The following is a 26,871-nucleotide window of genomic DNA, read 5'->3' as shown; positions in this document are numbered from 1 at the left end:
AGCTCTGAACATAACCCCTCTCCCTGAGTGTCTTCCGGTTGCCTCCTTGGATCTTCTCCACTAACCCAACTCTCTACATCCCATCCCATCCCATCCTTACCACAAGGCCCTCCCCGCCTCAGTCCATGTGACCTTACCCTTCCTGACACAGTGACCATGCTAGTAGTGGTGGTGAGGGAGTAGTAGCAGGTGTCCTCCTGTATTATTGATTATATTTACAGTCCATCTGGAAGTCTGAATACATTATTTCAATTCACTTCTGCTTGAAAAATCCTGCTTCCTGAGACAGTGTACAGGCCTCTGGGCAAGAAACAGAGGTGAAAGAATTCTCTTGCTTACCATTTATTGCATCTTTTCGTTTCTTAATAGTGAAATAAACTTATGCCCTAAAAGATATCTTTCCAAGTAAGGTATTGTGCCTCCATGTGTCTACAGAAACAGCATCTTGTGGCGACGAAGCAACTCAGCTTTTTCTGGATAAGCATTGTAGTGGGGCAGTGGGGGAGGGGCAGGAGCGGGTGGAGGGCGGAGGGAAGGACCCGATTGGAAAGTGATAGGGATCTCATGTCTCCAAGGTCACATTGCTAATTCAAGGTACCCCCAAAGTCAGTGACAAATCTTGGAACATAGATCTTTGAACATATGCTGGTATTCTATTAACAGAAACTTATTTTCTTTCAGGCATCAGATATTAGGATGTAGAATACCAAATCAACATCCTAATAACTTCTGGGAGAGATTTTAAAAGTTCCAAATAAGGAGCAGTTTCTGAGAATTTCGTGGTAGCTTGTGAAAGAGAAAAACAAATCTCCCATTTAATGATAAATGTAACTCTATGTCTATGGATTCATTATCTTTCCCAACTCCTTGCTAAAATAAGGGTGCCAAGTCAATGTAGGCCACAGATAAACATGTGGAAATAAACATTATCTTCCCCTCAGTCAAGTATATTGACTGAAGGCTAACAATGATCAGCTTTTTATGGGAAAGTGATATTTGGAATTTCTAAGGGGCATAATTAGCGATGGAATCATCAAAAGGCTCAACAATTATTCTGCAGCAGAGCTTATAATTATGGGCCTGAGTATTTTAATTATATACTCCTATTTTATAACTCAGCTGTAAAACAAACATGAAAGGGAAGAAAAAAGATGAGTCCATTGCATTAGAAACCAGAATATGTAAATTTTTGCTTTACAATTTGAGGTGGTAATTCTGCCTTTGATGGATTGTTTAAAGTGCAATCTTTTTGTAAAAAAAAAGCCCCGGTCCTTTGAATAGCCTCTATGTTTTCAATGTTTATAACTTTCACAGGTGCGAAGAAACACACATCAAATAGGTAAAATGCATTCAAGGTTGGAAATTCAGGTCATGTCATTTCAGTACATATTTTGCAGGCAAAATTAATAAATAGGAGTCTATTTCTTTCTTCTGAGCCTTAATTACTCTGAGAATGTATTAGGACTTGGGATTGAAATGAAGAGAAAACATGCAATTTCAACACATGTATACATTTTGTAATGCTTAGAGTTATCTCTGTAAACATTTATCCTATCTTTATGAAAATTTTCAAAAAAATTTTTTTTTTTTTTTTTTTTTGTAGCAGGGGTTGAACCCAGGGGTGCTTACTTGCTGAGCCACATCCCCAGCCCTTTTTATATTTTATTTAGAGACAGGGTCTTGCTGAGTTGCTTAGGACCTTGCTAAGTTGCTGAGGCTGACTTTGAATTCAGGACCTGAGCCTCAGCCTCTGGAGCTACTGGGATTATATGTGTGCGCCACTGCACCCAGCTCAGAATTCTTTCTTCTAGCTTCTTGAATTGCATAGAAGATTAGTGTTATCTATAGTTACCCTACTGTGCAACAGTACACTAGAGTTTCTTGCTCCTAGCTTACTATCCGTCAATCGACATTTCCCCATCCCTCCTACCACTACTCTCCCTGGCCCCCACTAATCCCAGTTCTATTCTCAATTTCTGTGAAATCAGCTTTTTAGAATTCTTCCTATGAATGACGTCATCTGGGCAACACAATGACTTGCCTTGCTGGGTCTAAGTTCGATACTGAATGTAAAGATCTCCAGTTTCATCTATGACTGCAAATGACAGGATAGCATTTTTTATGACTGAATAGTATTCCTTGTGCATATATACCACATTTGCTTTATCTACCAGCTGATGGATATTTAGGTAAATTCCAATGCTCTTCACTATTGTGAATAGTGCTATAGTGAACACAGCTGTGCAGATGTCTCTCCAACATGATTTTTTTCTTTGGATATATACCTCAGGATTGGATAGCTGGTTCATATGGTCATTCTCTTTTTAATTTTCTTGAGAAAACTCCTGACTGTTTTCCACAGTATCTCTACTAATGTCCATAAACAGTGTGTAAGAGTTCTCTTCTCTCCCCTACCCATTCAGCACTTGTTATCATTAGACTTTTTGGCAATAGTCATTCTTCCATGGCTGAAGTGATATCTCATTTTGGGTTTGATTTGCATTTCCCTGATGATTAGTGATGTGGAACATTTTTAAAAAATTTACCTGGTGATCATTTCTGTGTCTTTTTCCCCCCAAAATATCTATTTAGATTTATTGCCTTTTTGGGGGGGGTGAGGGAACTTACCAGAGAGTGTTTAACCACTGAGCCACATCCCCAGCCCTTTTTATGTTTTATTTGGAGACAAAGTCTCATTAAGTTGCTTAGGGCCTCACTAAGTTACTGAGGCTGGCTTTGAACTTGAGATCCTCCTGTCTCAGCCTCCCGAGTTGCTGGTATTACAGGCAAGTATCCCTGCACCTGACCAGCACCAATTCTTGAAAAGACCATCCTTTCTTTGTCAAAAACAAACAAGTTGGCTGTAGATGCTTGGGTTTACTTCTGGGCTCTTTATTTTGTTCTGTTCTATGTTTCTGTTTGATTACTTCAGTTTTGTAGTACATTTTGAAGTCAGATGGTGTAACACCTCCCATTTAGTTCTTTTTGATCAAAATGGCTTTGGCGATTCAGGATTTTTTGTGGTTCCATCTGAATTTTAAAATTGCTTTTTTCTAGTTCTGTGAAGAGTGCCATTGGTGTTTGATAGGGATTGCACTGAATCTGTAAATTGCTTTAGGTAGCATGGACGTATGATTACATTGATTCTTTCAATCCATGAACACATTCTTTCTTTCCATATTTATATGACATCTTCAATTTCTTTCATCAATATTTTATAAATTCCACTGTAGACATCTTTCTTTCTTTCTTTTTTTGTATGTATTTTTTTGTGTTTATTTATTTTATTTTATTTTCTTGAGCCCAGGGATGCTTAACCACTAAGTCATGTCCCCAGTCCCTTTTTATTATTTTGAGACAGGGTCTCACTGAGTTGCTTAGGGCCTCACTAAGTTGCTGAGGCTGGCTTTGAGCTTGAGATCCTCCTGCCTCAGCCTCCCAAGTCTCTGGGACTTTCATCTTTTTTTATTTTTATTCTTAGGTATTTGATTATTTTTACTGCAACTTGAAAATGGGATTGCTTTGTTGAGTTCTTTGTCAGATCATTTGCTGTTGGCAGATAGCAATGCTAAGGATTTTTGTATGCTGATTTTGTATCATGCAACTTTGCTGAGTTCATACATGAGTCACACATGAGTCTCACAGTACAAGGACCCCCACAATCTCAGGTGCGCAGTGGGGCCCATGCTATCTCTGTCAGTGATGCAGGCCAAACCCGAGTTCACTGCATTGGGGTACAATTCTCTGCCTGTCTTCAGAGTGACTGTAGAGTCCTATCTGTGAGTACTGGCCTGGTGATACCTAATGGTTCTGCCTGATGTTGGTGGATAAAAATCCCTTAGCTATCAAAGTTAACCCTAAACTGGGTCACCCCTGAGTTTCATGGCTGCAAAGGGCCTGCACAGTCTTGAGTGGAGGGCAGGTATGTGCAGGACTCACTCCAGGGCTGGAACTGGTATGTCAAAACTAGATTCTGTCCCACCCAAGCACCAGTCTATGCCTGATTACAGGCAGGTGTAAAGGCTCTGTCTGTCAGTTATGGTCCACACACAGGGCTGTCAGTTCCTATAGTGTGCTGGGTTGGTGGGCCTAGCATTGGGCCCCAAGATAGAGCCTTGTGCTAGTTTTCCTGCCCTGTCCCTAGACTTCTGTTCTCCACTCTGCAGCCCCATATTGGGGGAGGGATAGTAGCAGTAGTCAGCAGCCTGGACAACTAGGCCTAAGGTGCTTCCTGCAGCTCAGTCTCTGGCTATTGTCCTGGCAGGAGGGTTTACGGGACTTTGTCCAGCCCTGGGCTTCACCGTGGTGGGCCTGGTACTGGGTTCCAAGTGTAAGACCTGGACTTCCTTCTCTGTCTTCATAAGCAGGAGGTGTTGGAGCTGAACTATATAAGTGACACTAGAAGCTTCCTACCTCTTGCAATGCATATTTTCATTTTTTTTTTTTTTAAATCCTAGATGCAGGCACTAGGGTCTCTTACTTGATTTCCTTAGCTCTTGTGAAGGGAGCTGGTGTGTGAATAGGTATTCAGCTTGTTGTGTCTGGGAAGTTGATGGCTGGAGGAACTTACTCGGCCGCCATCTTGCTCCATCTCTTGAGACTCTACAGTAACCAGCCTATCAACACTTACCAAATCTTCCTTAACTCTGTCCTGTAAATACAGAGCCTATTCATAATATGAAGATTTCAAAATCTCTTTTCATCTCGTCTATTTTTGTCAATATTAAGCCTTTTCTTCCTCTGAAAGCATTTGTAGAAATGGTTCAAAACACTTAACTTTTAGTGTTGGGTATAGCTTGGCAAAGAAATGGTTTCCTCTTGTCTTTTCAAGCCCTAATCACACATCACCATTTCAAAATTACCTCTCATGAAAATATAAGCTCCATACAAGCAGGAATTGGGTTCATCTTGTTCATAACAGTTCCCTGGGTCTGTGATAGACTTAAATAAAACAAGTAAATTAGACAGGTATTAAAATGACATATTTTTCAAGAAAAGAGCTTTCAATGTTTTGATTTTGAATATAATCTTCAAAATTTTTGAAAATATAGTCACTACAAAACAGTTAAAATCATATCAATTTATCAATTGTATGAAGAGTTATTGACTGCCTATTCTGAATGCACTGTTCTAGGTCTGAAAATAGAATATCGAGTACAGCATTAATAAAGCATCTAAACTCATGGAGTTTATAGTCCAGGAGGGAAAACTGGCGATGACCAAATAACAGATAAGTGATATTTTATCAGCTAGTAAGTGGTATAGGGAAAGAAAATAAAGGCAAAAGGAGAGAGAGAGAGAGAGAGAGAGAGTAATGGAGAGAGAGCAGTGAATGGTGCATATTATTTTGCATAGGGTCGGGGTAGGTAGAACTTCTCTGAGAAGATGATATTGGATCAGGGACCTGAGTGAATTATATGTCGTGGGGGACCATGCATGTATCTTGGGTAGAATATTGCAGACAAAGGTAACAGCAAGTGCAAAGGCCCTGCGGAGAGAACAGTCTTCACCTTTTGAAGGTACTGCAAAGATATTGATAGGTCTGCAAAGCCAAGAATAAGAAGTTGCAAAGTTGATATTGGGATATATAAACATTGGAAAAAACTTTGGTGTTTTGTTTTGCTTGATGTGGGATTCACTTGGAAATATTTAGATAGGGGAAGACATGTTATTACTGACAGAAAAGATCAAGTTACTGTCTGTATGGGAAAAAATGGACTATAAAAAGTCAAAAGTGCAAATTGGGAAACCATTCAGAGGTGATTGTAATCATCAAGGTGAGAGATGATGGTGTGAGAGATGATAGCAGCTTGGGATGGGGAGCAATCACTGGGTTTTATATATTTATATATTGGGGAAAATAGATAAAATCCAATGACATTTATTTATTTATTTATTTATTTTTGTGGTGCTGGGAATTGAACCCAGGGCCTCGTGCTTGCAAGGTGAGCACTCTACCAACTGAGCTATATCCCCAGCTCCTCCAATGACTTTTTATTATGAAATGTTTCAAACATAATAAAACCCAAACGTTTTATTATGAAATATTTCAAACATACAGAAAAGTTGAAAGTGTTGAAAATGGAGTGATCACCTGTATACCCACCCGAGCCTACCATGGCTGTTGGATCCTGTCTGCGTGATTACCCAGCTGTCCGTTCTTGCCTGGGTCCATCAGTTTCTTCTGTTTCATGGAAGCACTTCCTAGTAAGTTGCTTTTTGGGGAGCGGGGTGCTGGGATCACTCCAGGGCCTCATACAGGTTAAGGGTTTGCTGAACCCATGAGCTACACCCCCAGCACTGTAAGATGCAAATGAAGCCCTCCTTCATTCCTAAACATTGCAGCAGTTTGCCTACATTTTGAAGGCCTTGTTGACAGACTTGTGGGCAAATTGGATGTGGAGTGTAAAGGAGAGAGAGGCATCCAGACAGCTTCTTGGATTGGGGCCTGAGCAACTCACTGAAGAGGAATGGGGTTAGGGAAGAAAAGCAAGTGATTTGTTTTGGGCAAGTTGAGACTAAGAAGCCAATTAGGTATCCAGGAAGAGTAACAGCTAGATTAGAAAACAAAAACAAAACAAAACAAAAAAACCCCAAAACAAACCTGGAGTTGAGCATAGACCTGGGAGCTAGAATATTAATGTGGAGTTATCAGCTTGTACGAGGGATTTACAGCCAGGGACTAAATAAGATGCCCAGGGAGTAAGTGTGGATATAGAAAAGGTTCAAGGAACCAGGTGCAGTGGCTTATGCTTGTCATCCCAGCGGCTGGGGAGGCTGAGGCAGAAGGAGCTCGAGTTCAAAACCAGCCTCAGCAATTAAGTGAGGCCCTAAGCAACTCAGTGAGACCCTGTCTCTAAATAAAATATAAAAAGGGCTGGGGATGTGGCTCAGTGGTTAAGTGCCCCAGGGTTCAATTCCTGGTACCAAAAAACAAAACAAACACACACACACACACACACACACACACAAAACCCATAAAAAACAAACCACCACCAATAAACCACAGCTGTGGTCAGTGTCAAGCAGAAGGACATGTGCGGAAACTTGAGGCAGGGGCAGCATCTGAGGAGTCACTACGCAGGAACCCGCCCGGATATTGAAGACTAGTCAGAGAAAGAAAATGAAGATTTAGCAATGATTCACCTTTGCCGGGTCAAAGGTCACCGAAACAAACAAGTGTTTTGACATTCACATGACATCCCTTCACCTGGGCGTGGCCTGCCTACACAACTCTGCTTACGCACAACTTTCGCATCTTCTAGACAAATTCTTTGAGCTGCTGAAGGCCAGTTAACACGGCGAAGGAATTTTGTGCTTTAACTGATTGATTTGGGCTCTGATAGACATTTCAATGCTCTTACAAAATGGTATTATCTGGTTTTGTGTTTTTCCTTCCCCTCATCAGTCAATGGGCCCTGTTCTTCAAGCACAGCAGATTGTTAGGAAGGGTTTGCAGAATCACTGAAAGGATTCATTTCTGAGTTGTACCTAGTGTTCCCATCTTCGAACCGAACCCCACTTTAAAATTTCATTTCTTTCTGACACCAAGAGAGAAAGTGTGTGTGTGTGTGCGTGTGTGTGTGTGTGTGTGTTTCGGGGGGAGTTTAAGTCATCCACTATGACATTTCTTGGAAAATTCTGGAATGTGAGGAAGCATCATTTAGTTAAGTCATAGGCTAGCCAGATGAATTTGAGAATGGAGGTGCATAGCTATGTCATTGGGGGAAAGAGGTTTTAAGGAAAGCTTTAATTATCTAGAAAATGTCTTTAATTCTCCACGCGAAAGGCAGACGATTGGAGAAAACCACAATCATGCTCTTAATAAGTATATTTTGGGGGCAGTATTTACTTTATAACTGTAAAGCTCCAACATCCTCCACAAGAGGGCATGCGAGTTTGTAACATATCATAGGCAGTAGTCACCCCATTGCTAAGTCATCTTGCTATCGGCAGTGAACTCCGAACAGTTGCATAGCAAATTATTCTTAGTTTTGCTGTATGAATTACAAGTGTATACATACTGATGATGTTTTCCTTTTCAATTTTTTGGTACTAGGGATTGAACCCAGGGGCACATAACCACTGAGCCACATCCCCAGCACTTTTTATTTTTTATTTTGAGTTAGAGTCTCACTACATTGCTTAGGCTTTTATTTAAATTGCTGAGGCTGACCTCTAACTTGGCGATCCTCCTGCCTCAGCCTCCTGAGTTGCTGGGATTACAGGTGTGCACCACTATGTCCGCTTCTGATGATATTTTCTATGTGTTAAAGCTATTGTCTTATAAAGATAAATACGCCTGGGTGTGATTATTGACAGGATATGTAAAAAAAAAAGTCAATAATTTCAGTCCATTCACACAAAGCCAATGAACAAAGATTGGTCTGTTCGAAGTCAGCACTTGGTTGAAGGCCTGGTAAAGACAAGACAGAACAAAAAATATTTTGTCATGTCATGTTGGAAAAGAATTTTGTTTTGCAAGACTAAAAAAGAAATTATAATAAAATATTAAATTTTAGGAGGATTTAATTCATTAAAGTATTCCTGAAAACATTTCTTGGGACAAATGGAAAATAGCCAGGTAATTCATGCTCCATGTTACCATGGTTCTTTACCTCAAAGGCAACAATAGAATCAAGCGGAATATTTTTAGCAAACATAGATGCCAGGGCCCCTCCTCAGACCGATTAAACCAGGATCTCTGGAGGGGGGTCAGGCACCTGTATCTTTAAAAAGCTCCCTGAACATTTTAATAGTACCTTCAACACTGAAGTTACTGACAGTACGTGATGTCCTCTCACTTGCTGGTAACTGGTATTCACAAATTGAATATGGCACTTCTCCAACCTGGGCTCACCTTTTTATTCTGCCTACAATGCTTTGGGTAGCCATCGCCAATCAATTCAGAGTTGAAAAGAAGCCCAGTTGCTATCAGTTATTACAGCTTATGAGACAAGATTAAATGTTACATATAAGGTAACTGATTTCTAAATGTAACGACCCACTCTGCTTTCTAGCATGATTCAACCAAATATTAATTTCAGCCAAAGGAAGTTTGAGCAGGGTGTGGTCGTTTATGCCTGTAATTCCCGCAATTGAGGAGGCTGAGGCAGGAGGATCTTAAGGTGGAGGCCAGCCTCAGCAACTTAGGGAGGCTCTGTCTCAAAATGAAAAATAAAAAGGGCTGGGGACGTGGCTTAGTGCCCTGGGTTCAATTCTAGCACCCCCCCCAAAAAAAACAGAACAACAAAACAAGAGCCAAAATGACCGTTCCCCCAAAACAATGACAAAAACACACCCAGTGGAATTTTCTTCCCCGATCGAGTTGGATCCCTTTTTTTCTGCTGGGCATCTCACTCCCACCAACTCTGTTGTGCTTTCACTTCATTCAGCCAGAAAAATACCTTGGGGTGCTTCTTACAGGTGGAAAAAGCAAGAGGTACCTGAGAAGCTACATCTCCTTCCCTTTTCTTGATTGACAGCTCTGAGGTTTAGCACACACTCTTGAGGCTGAAGTTGTCTCCCTGGGACTTTGAGATCATTGCACTTTTACTTGGCTTCCTTCTCTTCTCTGTCCACCAATTTTCTGGAAGCTTTTACTAAATCACTTGTATATACATTTTCATCTCAGGGGCTGTTTCTGGGGAAAACCCTAAGACACATGTTCAAAACTAAGGTCACTGAGGCAAACTGCTGAGCTGCACACAACATACCAGGTCTGATACATTAGCAAGCTATTGGGACAGTGAATTAGAATCACAAAGCAGTGTGCATAGGGAAGAACCAGGGCTCTTAATGGTCTGGTGGAAGCTTGTGAGTGGAAAACTATTTCTACTGCGTATGAAGGGAACGTAAGACGGTGCTATCAACTCTGGAGGAAAGTAGCCAGATGTCATGAGAAACTTCAATGACTTTCAAGGACAAACACAAGAGCCATAGTACTTCTGTCTTAGTAAATGCTTATGGTAAAGTGCTGGTACTTACTGCATAGCTCCAGGGTGAACATGCAAGCCAATACTATAATAATTAATGTTGAGTTTAGAGTTTTATTTGTTTTATAGTTTGAAGTTCTCTTTTTAAAAGATGCATCTCTCAAATGTGGTTTATATACACAATGGAATATTACTCAGCCTTAAAGAAGAATGAAATGATAGCTTTTGCAGGTAAATGGATGGAACTGGAGACTATCATGCTAAGTGAAATAAGCCAATCCCCCCCAAAACAAAGGCCGAATGTTCTCTCTGATTTGCAGACAATAACCCACAATGGAGGCAGGCAGAGAATAGAAGTTCATTGGATTAGACAAAGGGGAATGAAGGGAAGGGAGAGGGTTGGGAATGGGAAAGAGTGGAATGAAGGGGACATCACTTTCCCATGTTCATATATGAACACACGACCAGTGAAACTCCACACCATGTCCAACCACAAGAATGGGAAGTCACACTCCATGTATGTAGGATGTGTCAAAATACTCTTGACTGTCATGTAAAACTAAAAAGAATGAATAAAATTTTAAAACAATTTAAAAAAGGGAAAAGAATGCATCTCTTCAATAAAAAGATTTTGTGGCAGATCAGCCATCAGCCAATCTTTCTTGCTTTAAAATGAGCACAGCCTATTTGGCTATTAGAAAACAAGTCAGTCTGGATCATACTCTGTACTAATTCTTCATAAGAAAATATTTCCCTGGGTCGAACCAAGTTAGACACAGTACGTCAGCAGAACAGCACACCCTGCTTAGGTGAGAATTTGAGCTGTGTCATCTCTGTCTTGGTGATCTTGGTAAAGCCCACTGTCCTTCTGTTTCTTTATTTATAATAGAGTTATTGATAGGTTCTACCTTAGGGCTACTATGAGTATTAAATAAGGTAATACAAATGAAGTACTTGGCATGTAGCATTCAATAATTACTAGCTAATATTAATATTATTCTGTGATAATAAACATTCCTGGTTTTTCTCCTACCTTTTTCTTTTTTCTTCTTCCTCTTTTGTTTTTTGGTACCAGGGATTGAACCCAGGGACGCTTAACACTGGGCCACATCCCCAGCCCTTTTAAATATTTTATTTAGAGACAGGGTCTGAGTTGCTTAGGGCCTTGCTAAGTTGCTGAGGCTGACTTTGAACTCTCGATTCTCCTGCCTCAGCCTCCTGAGCTGGTGGAATGATTGGCCTGCGCGACCACACCTGGCTCCCTACCTTTCTGCCGACTCTTTCTTATTTTGCTTCTCAGTTCAAGCTCCTGAGCTGAACCTTCAGACATTCAGTTTTATCAGAGCTCTGTTTCAGACTCCCTGGTCTTTCCCTTTCCACTTCTTCTCTTCCTTTCCCTCTCTTCTCTTCCTCCGTAAACAGTAACACTGAACTGCTCTCTAATTGTTTTCACCCATGTAGATTCTTTAATCTCCACCTGAAACATTTAAAAAGTAAGTTCAACTCCATTTTTTAAAAAATAGCTATATGCGGTGGCGCATGCCTGTAATCCTGGGGTACTGAGGCAGGAGGATCGCAAGTTTGAGGCCCAGCCTCAGCAATTCAGTGAGGCCCTAAGCAACTTAGCAAGATGGTGTCTTTAAATAAAAAAATAAAAAGGGTTGGGGATGAGGCTTGGTGGTTATCACCCATGGGTTCAATCCCTGACGCCAATAAATAAATAAGGAAACATATAAAATTTAAAAAAATTAATAAGTAAATAAATAATAGAAAGACATCTTGTGTTTCTCCCAGGAAGACTGGATCTGTATTCTCGCGGCATTTCTTCAATGCTTGCAAACCTTGGTGTCCACTCCTGTAAGAGGAGTGCCAACCTCAGCATCATTTCCAGATTTAAGTGAGATGATTCAGGAAAGATGCACACAACCAGACTAACTGGTCCCCATCACAGATATTATTTTTATTTTAATGAGGCTGAAGACCCTGAAGAATCCACTGTTCCTAATCCCTGCTCTTTTTACTTATTTTTTTAATTGTAGATGGACACAATGTCTTTGTTTATTTATCTGTGGTGCTGAGGAGTGAACCCAGCGCCTCATATGTGCTAGGTTAAGCGCTCTAACCACTGAGCCACCACCCCAGCCCTTATGATCCCTGCTCTTAAAGGAGACTGAACTCTTGAGGCCCCAGCTCTCCTCACTATGTTGGGCCTGAAGTTCAGGGTCTGGTATTTCCAATCCCCCAGCTACTATGAAAGCAAATAGTCATGGAGAAGCCTCTCAGAGAAGAGAATAAAGTGGATTCTGAAGATAAACCCTTCCAGAAGGACCGAAGCCTCCCGGGTCAGGCCAGGAGTTACCACCCGCCCCCAGCCTGTTCTTGTGCCTCAGGACCTGGGAGTAGGGTTGCTGCTGCTATTTTGATGGCCAAAATCATTCTTTTCTAGTTGATGGTGTCATTACAGATAAAATGAGAGCAACAAAACAAAACAAACCCCATAACAATGAATCTTAAGTTGCCTGGCCCGGGAGAGTTAATTTCTCATCCTTTGAGCTGCTTTTCCTGGTCGGGGCATCTTCCATTTAGGTGACTTTCCCATGGATGGCCCTGGCTGCCTAGCAACCGCCATCTCCAAACCTTTCCTGCTTCTCTGAAGGAGTCGTTCATATTGGCACCGTCCATTTTTTTTTTTTTTTCTTTTTGAATTTAAAAAATACTTCATTTTATGAAAAATTAGCTCTCATAAAATGTAGTTTGCCGGGTGCATTTATTTGATCCAAACAATCGTTCACGACAGCGGAATGCCGAAATTAAGTTTGGAATTCTGAATTCTGAGTTGCTGCAAACATAAAAGTGGGTGTCTTAAAAAAAATCATATATATTTTTATATAAGCAGACCTCGGGCTTGTGAGCACTCTCAGGTAATTTAACTACCAATCATCCCCATCCTCCCTCCAGGAAGCAGGCATCCTTATTCCTGTGTTTGCCCTAAAAGTAAGTAGGTGATAGACTGGCCTGCACTTCCGGCATACTAATATTTATTCTACATTGTTCTACAGAAACAGCAGAAATCAATCCCATCTTATTTCTGTGTGTAGAAATGGAAGGTGTGAATCAAATTAATCAGAACACGCTGATGCATGAGAAAATCAATAAATTTAAAGGTCACTAATTTCTTCAAATGATTTTTGGGTTACTTTGCAATCCTCCTGGGTTGCATCTTCTCTATTAAATTATCTCTGGGTGTACGCAATTATTAAGTCAGTAGCACTGGTATAATTAACTCCTGATATTAATCCTCCCATGGATTTTTGCCCTGGCTTTTTGTAATCATTTGATTCTCACCTGCATTAGAAATCCTGACCCCATCTCTCCTCTTTGGCAAGAGCTTTGCCTTACAAATGCAACACAGGGAATAGAAGAGCAATAGACGAAGTCACTGAAACCTCAGCCCTTGGGCTGAGGGAAACCTCTTGAATTTTCTAAGCCTCAGTGTTCCCATCTGTGAGGTGGGATAATATCAGCACCTGTGACGGACGGTTATCAGAGTCAAAAGACAATGTATTTGAAGCATTTGACAGAATCATTGAAAGGGAGTATCGCAAGCACAAAAGGACGGCAAGCAGACCTCCACAGATTCAGAGAAGCCTTTATTCCTTCGTGGACTTGGGCGCCATTCCGGTCCACTTTCTGGGGATGGGAAAATGGCCCCCAGTTACAGAGGGGATTCTGGTTTTATGGAAGGCCAAGGTTTAGGGCCTGGCATTCCATATCCGCCCCTTTCCTTTAGGGCCCATTGTTATCAGGAATGCACTGGAAGAGGTTTAATGTTTGGCCAATTTCCTTTCCCACTTCAGAGCCACGCTGACCCTCCATTTTCTTGGGGAGTTACTCACAGGAATTTTATTTTCCATAACCCTTCAAGTACGAATGAAAAGCAACTTGATAAGACACTGGCTGAACTGCCACATGCAGTCAGGGGACAGATGTCCCCGTATTTCATTTCTTTTTCTTTCTACACATCTTGATCCCTAACACAAAAAATGTCCATCCTCACCACAATAAACTAACAAATTAGCCCCTGTTCTCAGGGGACAGTCAGTATGCTTTTCTAAATGCAACTCATCTTTCTTTTCTTTTTATTTATTTATTTGTTTACTTGGTACCGGGTATTGAACTCAGTGGCACGAAAACCATTGAGTCACCTCTCCAAACCCTTTTTACATTTTCTTTAGAGACAGGGTCTCACTAAGTTTGCTGGGGGCCTCGCTAAGTTGCCGAGACTGGCCTTTAAACGGCCATCCTCCTGCCTCAGCCTCCCAGGCCGCTGGGATTACAGGTGTGCGCCACCGAACCCAGTTTCTTTTCTTTTTCTTTACTTTTAGCTGCAGGGGGAATGCTGTGAGAAATGTTGAGGTAAATTAATTGAATTTAAGAGACGAGGAAAAGGGATTTTTAATACTTATGGGCAGGCTGTTGATACCGCCGTTTACCAGTGATGAGTTCTGCTCCTTCTAATTTTGAAGATTGAACACTAGAGAAGCAGCCAAGGCAAGCAGATTAAGCAGGTTTTATTTAAATGTAATAATCCAGACTTCTCCCGGGAGGAAGAAGGGGGCCATGGCTGATGTTCTAAAGTCCCAAGAAGTGGGTGCACCCTGCATCTTTTATAGGTTAAAGTCTCTTGTTCTCCAGTTCTCTCCCCGCTTATCTCTCCTTCCTGCCTACGTGACTAGGCCTGGTTTTGCATTAAGTGAGAAGCCATGGGCAGGGGAGGGCCAAGGTGATTCAGGCAGGTAAGGGCCCAGGAGGCATTAATTAGCAGCTCCATGCTTGCAGTCCTTGATAAAGGCAGGTAAATTTGGTAATCAATGGGCTCTGGAGATCCTTGACATTCCAGGGGCAGTCTCCAACTTCCAGAGGCAGATGGCTTCATGGCTTCATTTCCTCGACCCGATCCCCTGTTTCTACACTAACTACCTGTCCTTAATTCTGGCTTCACTGTCTAAGTTGAAGTCAGTTCATTGGAGTGTAATTCCTCTTCCTCCCCCTCCCCCTCCTCTGCCTTCTCCCCCTCTGTCCTCTCCCCTTCCCCTTTCCCTTTCCTTCCCTCCTCCCCCTCATCCCCTCCTCCCTTCCCCCCTTCCCTTTGTCTCCCCTTCTCCAGCTCCTCTTCCTCTTCCTTCATCATTGGCAAGCATTTACTGAGCATCTGTTCGGTTGAGGGCAGGTTGCAGGTGAGCAGCCCAGGCCTGGTACTTGGAGGCGTGAGGAATCTCCCCAGTATCACTGCAATGTTTTTTCCTTTCTTCTTACCGTCCAATACATAGTACTTCATTTCCCCGGAGGATTCTGGCTTCACAATCGACAGCATCGGGACCATTTCTACAGCATCGGGTTTTGACTTTGAGAGGGAAACTAGAAGGTAAAGACCCCTCCTGGGTTTTCATTTGAAATGTGGGTCCTTTTGTTCCTATTTCCCTTTTGTGAAATATTTCTCCCCATCTGGCCTTAATGCGTTCCCAAAATAAAGGTGCTTTGGGGATGTCTTAAAAATGCAAAAAGAGCTGGGCACGGTGGTGCACACCTGGAATCCCAGTGGCTCGGGAGGCTGAGGCAGGAGGATCGGAAGTTCAAAGCCAGCCTCAGCAACTTAGCAAGGCCTTAGGCAACTTGTTTCAAAATACAAAATAAAAAGGCCTGGGGATGTGGCTCAGTGGTTAAGTGCCCCTGGGTTCAATCCCTGGTATCAACAAAACGAAACAAACAAACCAACCAGAAATCAGAGGTGGTGCAGGCCTGTGGTCCCAGCTCTTTGAGAGGCTGAGGCGGGCGGTGAGTTCAAGGTCAGTAAGGGTGAGGATGTAGCTTGTGATAGTTCTCACACTTGCCTAGCATGTGTGAGGCCCCAGGACCAAAAAAAAAATCAGCACTTAATTTTCAATCATACCATTGCTGATATAGGTGCTGGACTGGCCTGTCTGCTTTGTCCAATTCCTTCAGAGTGAAATATCAGCAACATTTCAGGCGTGGTGTTTCAAACTGTGGTGCAAGTGGGTGGGAACCTCTCCCGTTAGTAGCAAAGATCTAGCAGAGACTAGGTGCCCACACGCCTTACAGATGATCTCCCACTAAAAAAGTTTCAGGATACAGAAGTGGCATGTGCTTGCTTTTGCCAACCTCATAAAGTCAGCAGAGAAGTTTGCCTAAATTTGAATTATCTTTATATGATTAGAAATCTCCAAACTATTAGTTTTCCCTTAATCCCAAAGTCTACCCCAAGTCCAATAATTCTTTGAATTATCTGATCTTTTTTTTTTTTTTGGTTCTGAGGATTGAACCCAGGGATACTTAACCACTGAGCCACATCCCCAGCCCTTTTTGTATTTTATTTAGAGACAGGGTCTCACTAAGTTGCTTAGGGCCTCGCTAAATTGCTGAGGTTGGCTTTGAACTCTCGATCCTCCCACCTCAGTCTCCCAAGCCCCTGGGATTACAGGTGTGCACCACCACACCCAGTGAATTATCTGGTCTTATAAACAGCTCCAGGAATGATGAATAATGCCCTTCATAGTTTTTTTTTTTTCTTTTCTTTTTGGCCTGATCTACCTCATGGAAAAATGATTGTGTACATTCAAGATATTTATACATCTTAAGATTTGGTATCAAATAAAAGTCAAAGTCATTAATAAGAGTTGATGAAACAAACTTTTTTCTTGATAAATAAACATGAAATTTTTTTTTTTTTTTTTTAGTATCTTTGAAACCAGAGGTCCTGACACTAGCAAATTGAAGCTTGGATTGCAGAATTAGAATAAATAGCTATTTGGCTAAAGCTTGTGAGGCATTCTCACCAGAGTTCCACAGAGATCGCAATATTCTGCAATTTCCTTCTTACTGCCAGAGTGTCTAGGGTCACTGAGCAGACCTTTAAGTGGGAATAAAGGAAATTTTGGATGCCTCATTGATTTTTGTCAATTCTCTCCTTTGAAAGGAGTTTTGGGGGCAATGCAATTACTTGCTCAGATCCTGATGGAAGAATTAGGGAGTCAACTTACCTTTTTCCTCCCTTAAAAATGCAAAAAGAGCTGGGCACGGTGGTGCACACCTGGAATCCCAGCGACTCGGGAGGCTGAGGCAGGAGGATTGACTCCCTTGCAGTCAACCCTCCAGCATCCGGGAGACCAAATGTTACTTGAACCCCTTAGTGGTAGGAATCTTGTCCACTCGTTATTGCTCCCATTCTTGGAGTTCTGATTTCCCAGAATTATTTTTAAAATGTCTTTACTTTCCCTCTCTTTCTCTCTTATTTTTTAATTTTTAATTATTATTTTTGGTACTGGTATTTGAGGGGCACTCAATCACTGAGCCACATCCCCAGCCCTATTTTCTATTTTATTTAAAAACAGGATCTTGTTGAGTTGCTTCAGGTCTCGCTAAGTTGCTGAGGCTGACTTTGAACTCTTGATCCTCCTACCTCAGCCTCCCTAGATTTGGGGTTACAGGCCTGCACCACCAGGCCTGGCTAAAATGTCTTTACTCTTAAAAAGGGAATCAGTTTGGTGGTTTTTGTCAACAGTTGCCTCAAATGTATCAACTTCTTGTAGGAAAAATTAGGAAATAATAGGAAACACAGAACTGTTTTATAATTTTTTTAATTAAAAAAAATTTTTTTTACTATAAACAGAAGGAAAACTGGCCATTTCGATTTCAAATATGAGTAGATTTCAAATCAAAATAATTTTTTTTTTTGGTCCTGAGTGGGTAACCAACTCTAATCAACTCTCTCCATTTGCCCAGGACCTGAGGAACTTCCTGGGATGTGGGACTTTTGTTGCTAAACTTGGACGGTGCTGGGCAAATTGGGAGACTAGATTATGAGACATCAGTCTACGGATGTGAAGAAACACTAATTTTCCTCATTTCATTATGCTCATTCCTCAAACCCATATGCATCTCTGCTAAAATAATATTCATTATTTAATCTTACCATCCTAATTTTTCCCAGTTATTAAGTTGCTTTAAAGTGTTCATAACTTCTCCTTTGCATCTGTCATTTTTCCATATTAAAAAAAAATTGAAAGAACCATAGCCAATACCCATAAGCTTTGCTTACAACATGCTAAGTAATTCCTATGATTTTTTTACTATTTATGGGGATTAAAAGGCTTTTCTAGCTGGGTGCTGTGGAACACACCTGTAAGCTCAGTGGCTTGGAAGGCTGAGGCAGGAGGATCTCGAGTTTAAAACCAGCCTTAGCAACCTAGTGAGGCCCTAAGCAATTTAATGAGGCCTTCCTTGCTCAAAAAAAAAAAAAAAAAGGGTGGGAATGAAGTTCAGTGGTTAAGTTCAATTGGGTTCAATTCCTAATATCAAAATAAATAGATAAATAAATAAATAAAAATAAAAATAAATTTTTTTCTAAATTCATGCCTGCCCCTTCAACTGATTTGACTAATTTGTTTCTTAACAAAAGTGTTAACCATTTCCAATCACTAAAATAAATGGTTTGCAAACATTTTAACCAGATAAAATCAATTGTTGTAGCCAGTCAGTTAAGACCAGTTGTTCCTAATTCTGAGCAAGCCTGTTTGTTACATAAAATCTCAGCTGTGTTTCTTGTGACTGTGCCTTTAGTTTTTCACTCGTCATTAAAGTGGTTGACGCTGGAGGACTGTTTACCACTGGAAATCTAAAGATATTCCTCATCAATGTCAACAATAAGGACCCCAGTCTTACCTGCAGGTAAAGCAATAAAATGTAAAACATAATATTTCAATTTGGTCTTGAAAATTGAATTTGATTATGTAGACTTTCTCTTCTGTTTTCTTTCTTCTATTATTTTTTTTTGAGAGAAGAAAAACAAGCAAATAAAATGTAGACAGCCACTTAAGATATAGATGCCAAAGAGAAGTCTTTCTTAAAAATCGAGAGCAAAATAGTTTTTTAAGTATAAAATGTATTGCAATTGCAACAGAACAAAGTGTTTTTGTGCAGCATGTTCTTAGTGTCTGATGGCTGGCTTATCTATCACTACCCTCAAGGGAGAGTCTGGTTAATATTATCACCAGGGAGTTTATTAAACTATGTTGAGGGGCAGCAACTCTATGAAGCTGGTTCTTATTACAGAAGAAATGGTAAAAATTTAAGGTGATGGATATGGTAGTTAAACTAATTTGTTCATTACATAATGAATACATGAAAGAAAACATAGCCCTGGCCAGGGACCATGGTGCATGCCTGTAATCCCAGTGGCTCAGAAGGCTGAATGGGGAAGATAGCAAGTTCAAAGCCAGCCTGAGGCCCTAAGCAACTTAGTGAGACCCTGTCTCTAAATAAAAAAATAAAAAAGGGCTGGGGATGTGGCTCAGAAATTAAGCACCCCTGGGTTCAAACAAACAAATGACCAACAACAACAACAAAAAAACCCCACAATGATCAACATGCAACCTCTGGAGCAAAACAGACCTGGGGCCAAGTCCTGTCTTAGCCATCTTAATATTTACTTCTGAAAATTACTTAATTTCTTAAATTCTGTTTCCACATTCATAAAATGAGGACATGCTTCCTAGGACTGCTGGGAGAAAGAAAAGTGAGGTAACTCATGAAAAGTGCTTAGAATTTTGTTTAAACAATAGGTAAACTATAGCTGACCTCACTAAATAGGTCAGCTATTAATGTCATGAACATTATTTCCATTTCTATCACTATCTTCAATCCCCTATCCTCTAGCACGGTAAGGTATAGAAAAGATAGCAAGCAAATGCCCCTCTAATCATCTTTTCTTTTTTAAAAAAAGTTTATTCAGCATTGAAAATGCTATCTTGAGTGTTATTTCTATAAACTCAACTCTGCACAACAAAGCCAACGTCACCTTGGATGAAGAAATTCCAATTGGGAAAACCATTGGAGCATGCCAGGCAACTGATGAAGATAACTTGGGAGATTTAACCTTTGAATTAGATCCACAGAATGTCTACTTTGCAGTTGATAAAGGTAGGTTCACAGTTGTTCTCAGCAAATGCTGTCTTGTCATATGCAATTGCAATCATCTGTCGTTATGCATTTCTTGAGGGTACAGATGGGGTTTCTGTGATTTTCAGAACCCCAACATGAAGCATGCAGTAGATGCTTCATAAATGTCTGTTGAATAATTCTCTGCAAGACCTTTTTCTTTGTTCACTTATGAGTAACACGTGGTTCTTCCTAGAGCCGGTCCCTTATGCCTCATCCAATCAGTTCTCTCTGCTTCCAGGTCAATTTTGTGCGTGAATGTGAGGGAGAATCTGATTGGATTTCATAGTCAGTCACTTACGTCTCATCCAATCAGCAGTGGCTGAACCCTGGGGGCGTGTCAGATTGCGTGGAATCTCAGGCTGCTTCTGCAGCTGAGTAGAAAGGTGGTTGTCTTTAGCACATATGCCTATTTTGTCATTGCAGCAGATAATGTCATCGTCCCATTCATATTTCTTCAAGTTGTAACATTTAAGTACAGCAAGACTGGCTTCCAATTGCCAATATCTACCTTTTTTTTTTTTTTTTTTTAATGCGGTGCTGGGGTTTGAACCCAGGGCTTTGTGCATGCGAGGCAAGCACTCCACCAGCTGAGCTATATCCCCAGCCCAATATCTACATTTCTTTGCTTGAGGGATTATTTGGGGTCTGACGGCTGCTCTCCCCCACTCCCTCCCACAGCAGGTTGAAAGTAATAGAGAAAGTCTACCCCTCGGGAGCCTTCAGCCAATGAATGGAATGGGGACATAAATATTCCAGCTCTTTGCCCTGGCATGGTCCAATTTCGACTGTGTGTTCTGCACTGACTCCCAGTGTTCCCCAGTGATATTAAGCTCTATTTCCTTACAGTGGTAATTTGCTTAATAATGCACATTTTAGTGGGAATTTGTCTTGCCTGTGTCACTTCCCCCATGCCGCGTTGCCCCTGGGTCACCTCCCAAATAAACGACCTGCACTCAAATCCTCATCTCAGATTCTGCTTCTGGGAGAACCCCAACCGATAGAGCCAGCATTCCCTCTTACCTGTATTGCTGTGCAGATCTCTTAACTGGGTTTCTGCTTTCACTTTTAACACCTCCAGGAATCTCCATAGAAGAGTTAGAATGAACATTTTTCTAGAAGTCAAATTGGGTCATTTACCTTCCCTGTGTCTAACCCCCCAGAGGTGTTCCCTGTGCACTTGGGTGGGAATCCAGACATCCTACCTCACCGTGGAGGTCCTGCTGCCTCTGGTCCTTGTCTCTTTCTCCATCCTCATCCTACTCCTCTTCTCCTGGAGTCTTTGACTCTGAATCAACAGCTAGACTTCTGCCTTTCCCTTGCGTTCTTCAAGACCTGTCCATCAGACACAGTATTTTTTTTTTTATTATATTTTTCTTTTTTCTTTTCTTTTTTTTTTTTTTAGCAATATGTCTATTTGGATTCTAACTTTGTTTTTTTCTGCACTTGTTTAATGCTTGTCTCCAGCCCCAATTGTAAGTTCCATCAATGCAAAGACCATTTCATTATGGGATATACAGTAGCTAGTACAGTTTCCTGGCACATAGTTGGCACTCAGCAAATATTTTTTGAATGAATAGATGGTGGATGTGTGGAAAGAAGTAGAAGGAGTCCTAATCCAGTACCATGTTTTCATTTATGACGTTCTCTCCTCTAGCAATAATCTGCTCCTATTCACTACTATTTCTTTATCCTGCACATGCTTCATGTCCTAAAATAAGGGCCTCTTCTTCCAGAAACTCTTCTCTGTTCCCTGAAGCCAAAATCAATTTTGTTTCTGCTACTAGTTAACTAATACTAATAGTATATTTTGCCATAAATAATTAAACCCCATGCCTGCTTCTTAGTTCTAATGAATGGGGCATAATTTGCACTTTATCTTCTCCATAGCTACATATGTAATAAAGTAATTTTGAAAATGACATCCTGGACCAGTTTGAACAAGATGTGCTGTTTCGTTACAGTGCGTGGGACTGTGGTTACTGCCACCCGCCTTGATGTGGAGAGAGCTGGGTTCGCAAGAGTTCAGTCCTTCTCCATTAAGGCGTGTGATGATGACCAGAGATGTGCAGCAATTCCAGTGACGATCTATATTCATGGCATTAATGACAACGCTCCTTTCTGTGATCGATATCTGATTAGGTGAGCTAAGATGGATGGACAGGGGCAAGGATTCAGAATGAGTCAAGACAGGGAGTCATCGCCATGTTTCTTGACCTATAGGGACATGGGGTTGATCATCAAATTGACTCTCGTTCAGCATTATGTCAAAAATGACCTGTTGGGTCTGTTCATGACTGAAAGCTGGGTTTCCAAGATGTGACAGTTAGCAAGTGGTAAAAGCTTGAGATTTAGAGTCATAGCCCTAACTTGGAATTCTGGTTTTATGGTTATTAACTATGTGATCTTGGTAATTTCCTTCATCTCTCTAATCTTCAATTTTTCTTTTTAAAATGAGGTAAAGTGCATCTGTCAGATGCATGTCTGTAATCCCAGCAACTTGGAAGGCTAAGGCAGGAGAATGGCAAGTTTGAGACCAGCCTCAGCAAGTTAGTGAAATCCTGTCTCAAAAAATAAATAAATAAAAAGAACTGGGGATGTAACACAGTGGTAGAGTACCCCTGAGTTCAAACCCCAGTATTTCTGAAAAAATAAAAAATAAAAACATGAAGCCTACCTTATGGGGTCCCATAGGGGCCCCAAGTACTCTAATTTATGAACAGGGATGATCACACCTGACTCATGGTGTTGTTGTAAGAATCAAATATGATCTGTGCTTGGAATCTGTTCAATACAAGACTAGACACACTCAAACATGTTATCCTTTCTTCTTCTCCTCTTCATCTTCTACTTCATCTTCTTTTCCTTTCCCCCTGGAAGGTCATAGTGTATTAACCAAACACCTACCATAGGCTATACCTAGTACTGCCATAGGCTATACCTAGCTCTGGAGGTGATAGGATGAGAATTTGTCACATGCATTTGCTGTAAGGATGTTCTGTCTTGTCAGGGTGATAAGAGGAATACATAATAAAATAACAGTCTCTCTCTTTTTCTGTCTCTCTCTGTCTCTCTCTCTCTCACACACACACACACACACACACACACACACGGAACGAGATGACTGAGTCTGAGGTGCTGTGTTTTAGTTGTCAAAAGGAAGGAATTGTGGAACTGGGTAATCAGGGAACAGGGAAAATTGTCGAAGGATAAGAGAGACCCGCATGAAGATGTGGGTGGATGTTCAGAGGGAAGTCAGTTCCTCTATAGGACTATAGACTATAGGATTGTAAGGATTCTGTCTTTTTTTTTTTTTTTTTTTTTTGGGTGCTGGGGATCGAACCCAGGGCCTTGTGCTTACAAGGCAAGCACTCTACCGACTGAGCTATCTCCCCAGCCCCAGGATTCTGTCTTGACCTCATCATCCAGATGTTACTGAATGATGGAAACAACCCCAGAGAAGGACCTGATTTCCGCTCGGGCCTTCTCCATAGAGGCGACAGCCTCGATTAACTGCCCATCCCAAGCAAGGGCCCGTCTGGGTGCAGAAAGGAACAATCCCAGAAAAGCAGGACGATCTCATCAAAGTCACAGAACCTGCTGGGACTCGATGGAGCTCTAAAGCCGGTCTGTCTGCTCCAGGATAAAGAGGGCATGCTCACCAAGGCATCACCCAGACTGGCACATTTGGGAAAAGCATGACATTTCCAAAGAGGGTCCATCTAAAATGGTTTTTCTTCTTCAACAATAAAACAGGTACACAGGCAAGGAGGCGATCGCAAAAGACACAATAGTTGCAAAACTCTCATGCCACGACCTTGATGAGCCCCCTAACGCGATCCGTTATGCTCCAAGCGCAGGCCCAGTTGGTTCCGGGCAACTGTTTGAGCAAGTGCCAGAGGCTGCACACTTCATCCGGGTAAGGACCTGCTGCTGTAACCCCGGGAGCTCTCCCAAGGAGGCGAGAGGCAGGTCGGGGTCACCGCTGCAATGGTGCTGGTAGACTCCGGAGGAGGCGCTGTGACAGCAGAGGGGAATTCCCAGCTCCTCTGCTGTCTTGCTGGAAGGCATTTGGACAAGTCCTTCGGTAGCTTGCCGTCTGCCGTCATTTTCCCTTTGTTATAATGAGCACAAAATAATTTACTTCCTATTTAGTGGGGGAAATCAGAGGATGCAAAACACACTGATTTCCTTAGAGATAATTCTGTGGGACTGCATTCGTGACCGAGGATGCTACTTCTGGCTTTGGAAGTGGTTGATCAGCTGCTCCTCTGTCTACCCTCTTGAGACCCTCAACTTTCCATTGGCAGTTTCCATGAATGCAGTTTTTTTTTTTTTTTTTTTTTTTTTTTTTTTTTTTTTTTTTAATTTCTCGGCATGTGATTCTGGAAGAAATCCCTGCTGCTAACTTCGAAATTCTAGAGGTCTTTATTTCAAAGTGCCAATCCCTGATAGGTTGGTATAATGGTTCTTTAACCCAAATATCACCAAGTCCCCTTCTCCTGCCCTTAGCCAGATAAAATATAGCTGAGAAAGTCACTGATGACTTTTTTCTTTCTCTGGCCCCTATTCCACATTTTCTTGAGTGTTTGCATATGTTGTGTATTTGGGGAATTTAGGCACTGAACCAAGAGGATGAGTTGATGTTCAATCTGCAATTCAATGCCAAACATGAACTTTGGATGAAGATGGAAGTTTAGTAAATATAATTTTTTTTTGGGGGGGGGGGCTGGGGATTGAACTCAGTGGCACTCGACCACTGAGCCACAGCTCTAGCCCTTTTTTGTATTTTATTTAGAGAGAGGGTCTCCCTGAATTGCTTAGGGCCTCGCTGTTGCTGAGGCTGGCTTTGAAGTTGTGATCCTCCTGCCTCAGTCTCCCCAGCCACTGGGATTACAGGTGTGTGCCACTGCATCTGGCTTTTAAATACAGTGGGAACCAAGATTTGGACCTTTACATATGCTTACTCTGTATCAGAATAACTACCTCTATTTATCACTCATCTCTAATTAAACTGTTTGCATAATTATCCTTTAAGTATTAAATGTCATTTACTGCTAAGAGCTTTCATTTACCATCTTAACTGGCTTAGTTCTCTCTGCTCAGGGTTCACATGATAGGTCACACATCTCTTATCAAAACACTTATTAGACTTTGTTGTAACTGTCTATTTGATTGTTGATCTTATTAGAGTGTAAGATTTGCACATTTCTAAATGGTTCATATTTATTTATTTGAAAATTTTCATTTGTTCTTTTTAGTTGTCTATGACAGTAGAATATACTTTGACATATCATACATACACGGAGTATAACTTCCCATTCTTATGGTTGGATATGGTGTGGAGTTTGGTCGTGTATTTACATACGAACGTGGGAAAGTGACGTCCCATTCATTCCACTGTCTTTCCTGTTCCTATCCCTGTTCCTTCATTCCCCTTTGTCTCACCCAATGAACTTCTGTTCTTCCCACCTCCCTTGTTATGGATTAGCATCTGCATGTCAGAGAGAATATTAGGCCTTTGGTGTTTTGGGATTGGCTTATTTCACTTAGCATAATAGTCTCCAGTTCCACCCATTTACCTGCAAATTCCATAATTTCATTCTTTATGACTGAGTAATATGAGTTGTTTGTATTTTTGAACCAAAACCTCCAATAGTGCTTAGCTCATAGCGGGTACTTGGATGAATGAATGAACCACATACCAAATTAAAAAAAAAAAATGTAGCTATTCCTGAACACCTGGTTACTGTGGTGGTCACATTGATTCATTCTCTTATGACAACTGAGATTCATGCTGATGCTATTAAATTAAGACTGTCTTCAATCTCTGATATGGGACCATCTTATTTGGTTCTATATCCCTAGTGCCTATGATTGTAACTGGCATCTAAAATACCCAATAAATATTTTTGAAATATTAATATCATTAATAGGAATAACTTATGTTTTTATAGTATTTTATTGCTTCCAAAACCTATCCAAAATATTTTTTTCTTTTTAAACCTTTTTCCTAAGGCAACATAATTAGCATGCAATGAAGACAGGATATGGTCCTTATTTTTCCTTTTACTTTTTCTCAAAAGTAAGCTTCTCTGGGGTTGGGGATTTAGCCCGGTGGCAAAAGACTTGCCCCGCACACTCAAAGCCCTGAGTTCGGTCCTCAGCCCTGAAAAAAACCAACAAATAAAACAACAACAACAACCAAAAAAAACCCCAAAGTAAGCTTCTCTGGATGGAAATCCACGATGTCCCTTTGTTTCACCAAAATGTTGACTTTCCTGTGTCAGTCTCTGCCAGTCTTGTTGCCATCCCTGGGAAATGAAAATGACCATAGACTTGCCTTTTATTACTTAGAACATGTGCATTAAAAAATAGTTGGTCCTTTTTGCTGAGATAATGTCGTTCTCTAAGGTTGCCCAAGATTTAGATTATGAGGACCCAGAGATGGTTGCTGCAGGACATATCTATGAAATGATGATTTCGGTATTTGATGACCTGCGTCCATCCCATACAGGTAATCTTTTTTAAAATTTGTTTTTATTTTTAAATTTGTTTTAATTAGTTATACATGACAGTAGAATGCATTTTAACACATTGTACACAGCACAACTTCTCATTCCTCTGGCTGTACATGGTCACACCAGTTGTGTAATCATACATGTACACAGGGTAATAATGTCTCATTCCACAGTTCTTCCCATCCCCACTGCTCCACCCTTCCCCCCACACCCTCTGCCCAATCCAAAGTTCCTTCATTCTTTCCTACCACCCCCTGATTATGGATTAGCATCCACTTATCAGAGAAAACATTTGGCCTTTGGTTTTTTGGGATTGGCTTATTTTGCTTGGCATGATATTCTCCAGCTCCATCCATTTACATACAAATGTGATCGTTTCATTCTTCTTCAAGGTGAATAAT

At 41.1% G+C, this 26,871-nt stretch overlaps 1 protein-coding gene across 5 annotated transcripts in view; it reads left to right on the top strand.

The window, feature by feature from the left end:
• Window positions 1–26,871, top strand: part of LOC124968787 (cadherin-related family member 3-like) — a 73,734-nt gene that overhangs the window by 21,742 nt on the left and 25,121 nt on the right. For all 5 annotated transcript variants that reach the window (XM_047531539.1, XM_047531540.1, XM_047531537.1 and 2 more), the window contains 6 exons: window positions 15,266–15,360; window positions 18,573–18,680; window positions 19,735–19,931; window positions 21,914–22,091; window positions 23,706–23,868; window positions 26,364–26,466. In XM_047531539.1, the coding sequence (XP_047387495.1) occupies window positions 15,266–15,360; window positions 18,573–18,680; window positions 19,735–19,931; window positions 21,914–22,091; window positions 23,706–23,868; window positions 26,364–26,466 (844 nt within the window). The remainder of the gene's footprint in view (window positions 1–15,265; window positions 15,361–18,572; window positions 18,681–19,734; window positions 19,932–21,913; window positions 22,092–23,705; window positions 23,869–26,363; window positions 26,467–26,871) is intronic.

Source organism: Sciurus carolinensis, chromosome 17, assembly GCF_902686445.1.
Source record: "Sciurus carolinensis chromosome 17, mSciCar1.2, whole genome shotgun sequence".
NCBI classification, from domain to species: domain Eukaryota; kingdom Metazoa; phylum Chordata; class Mammalia; order Rodentia; family Sciuridae; genus Sciurus; species Sciurus carolinensis.
Note: the sequence above shows the minus strand (reverse complement) of the source record. Positions and strands in the feature narration are given on the sequence as shown.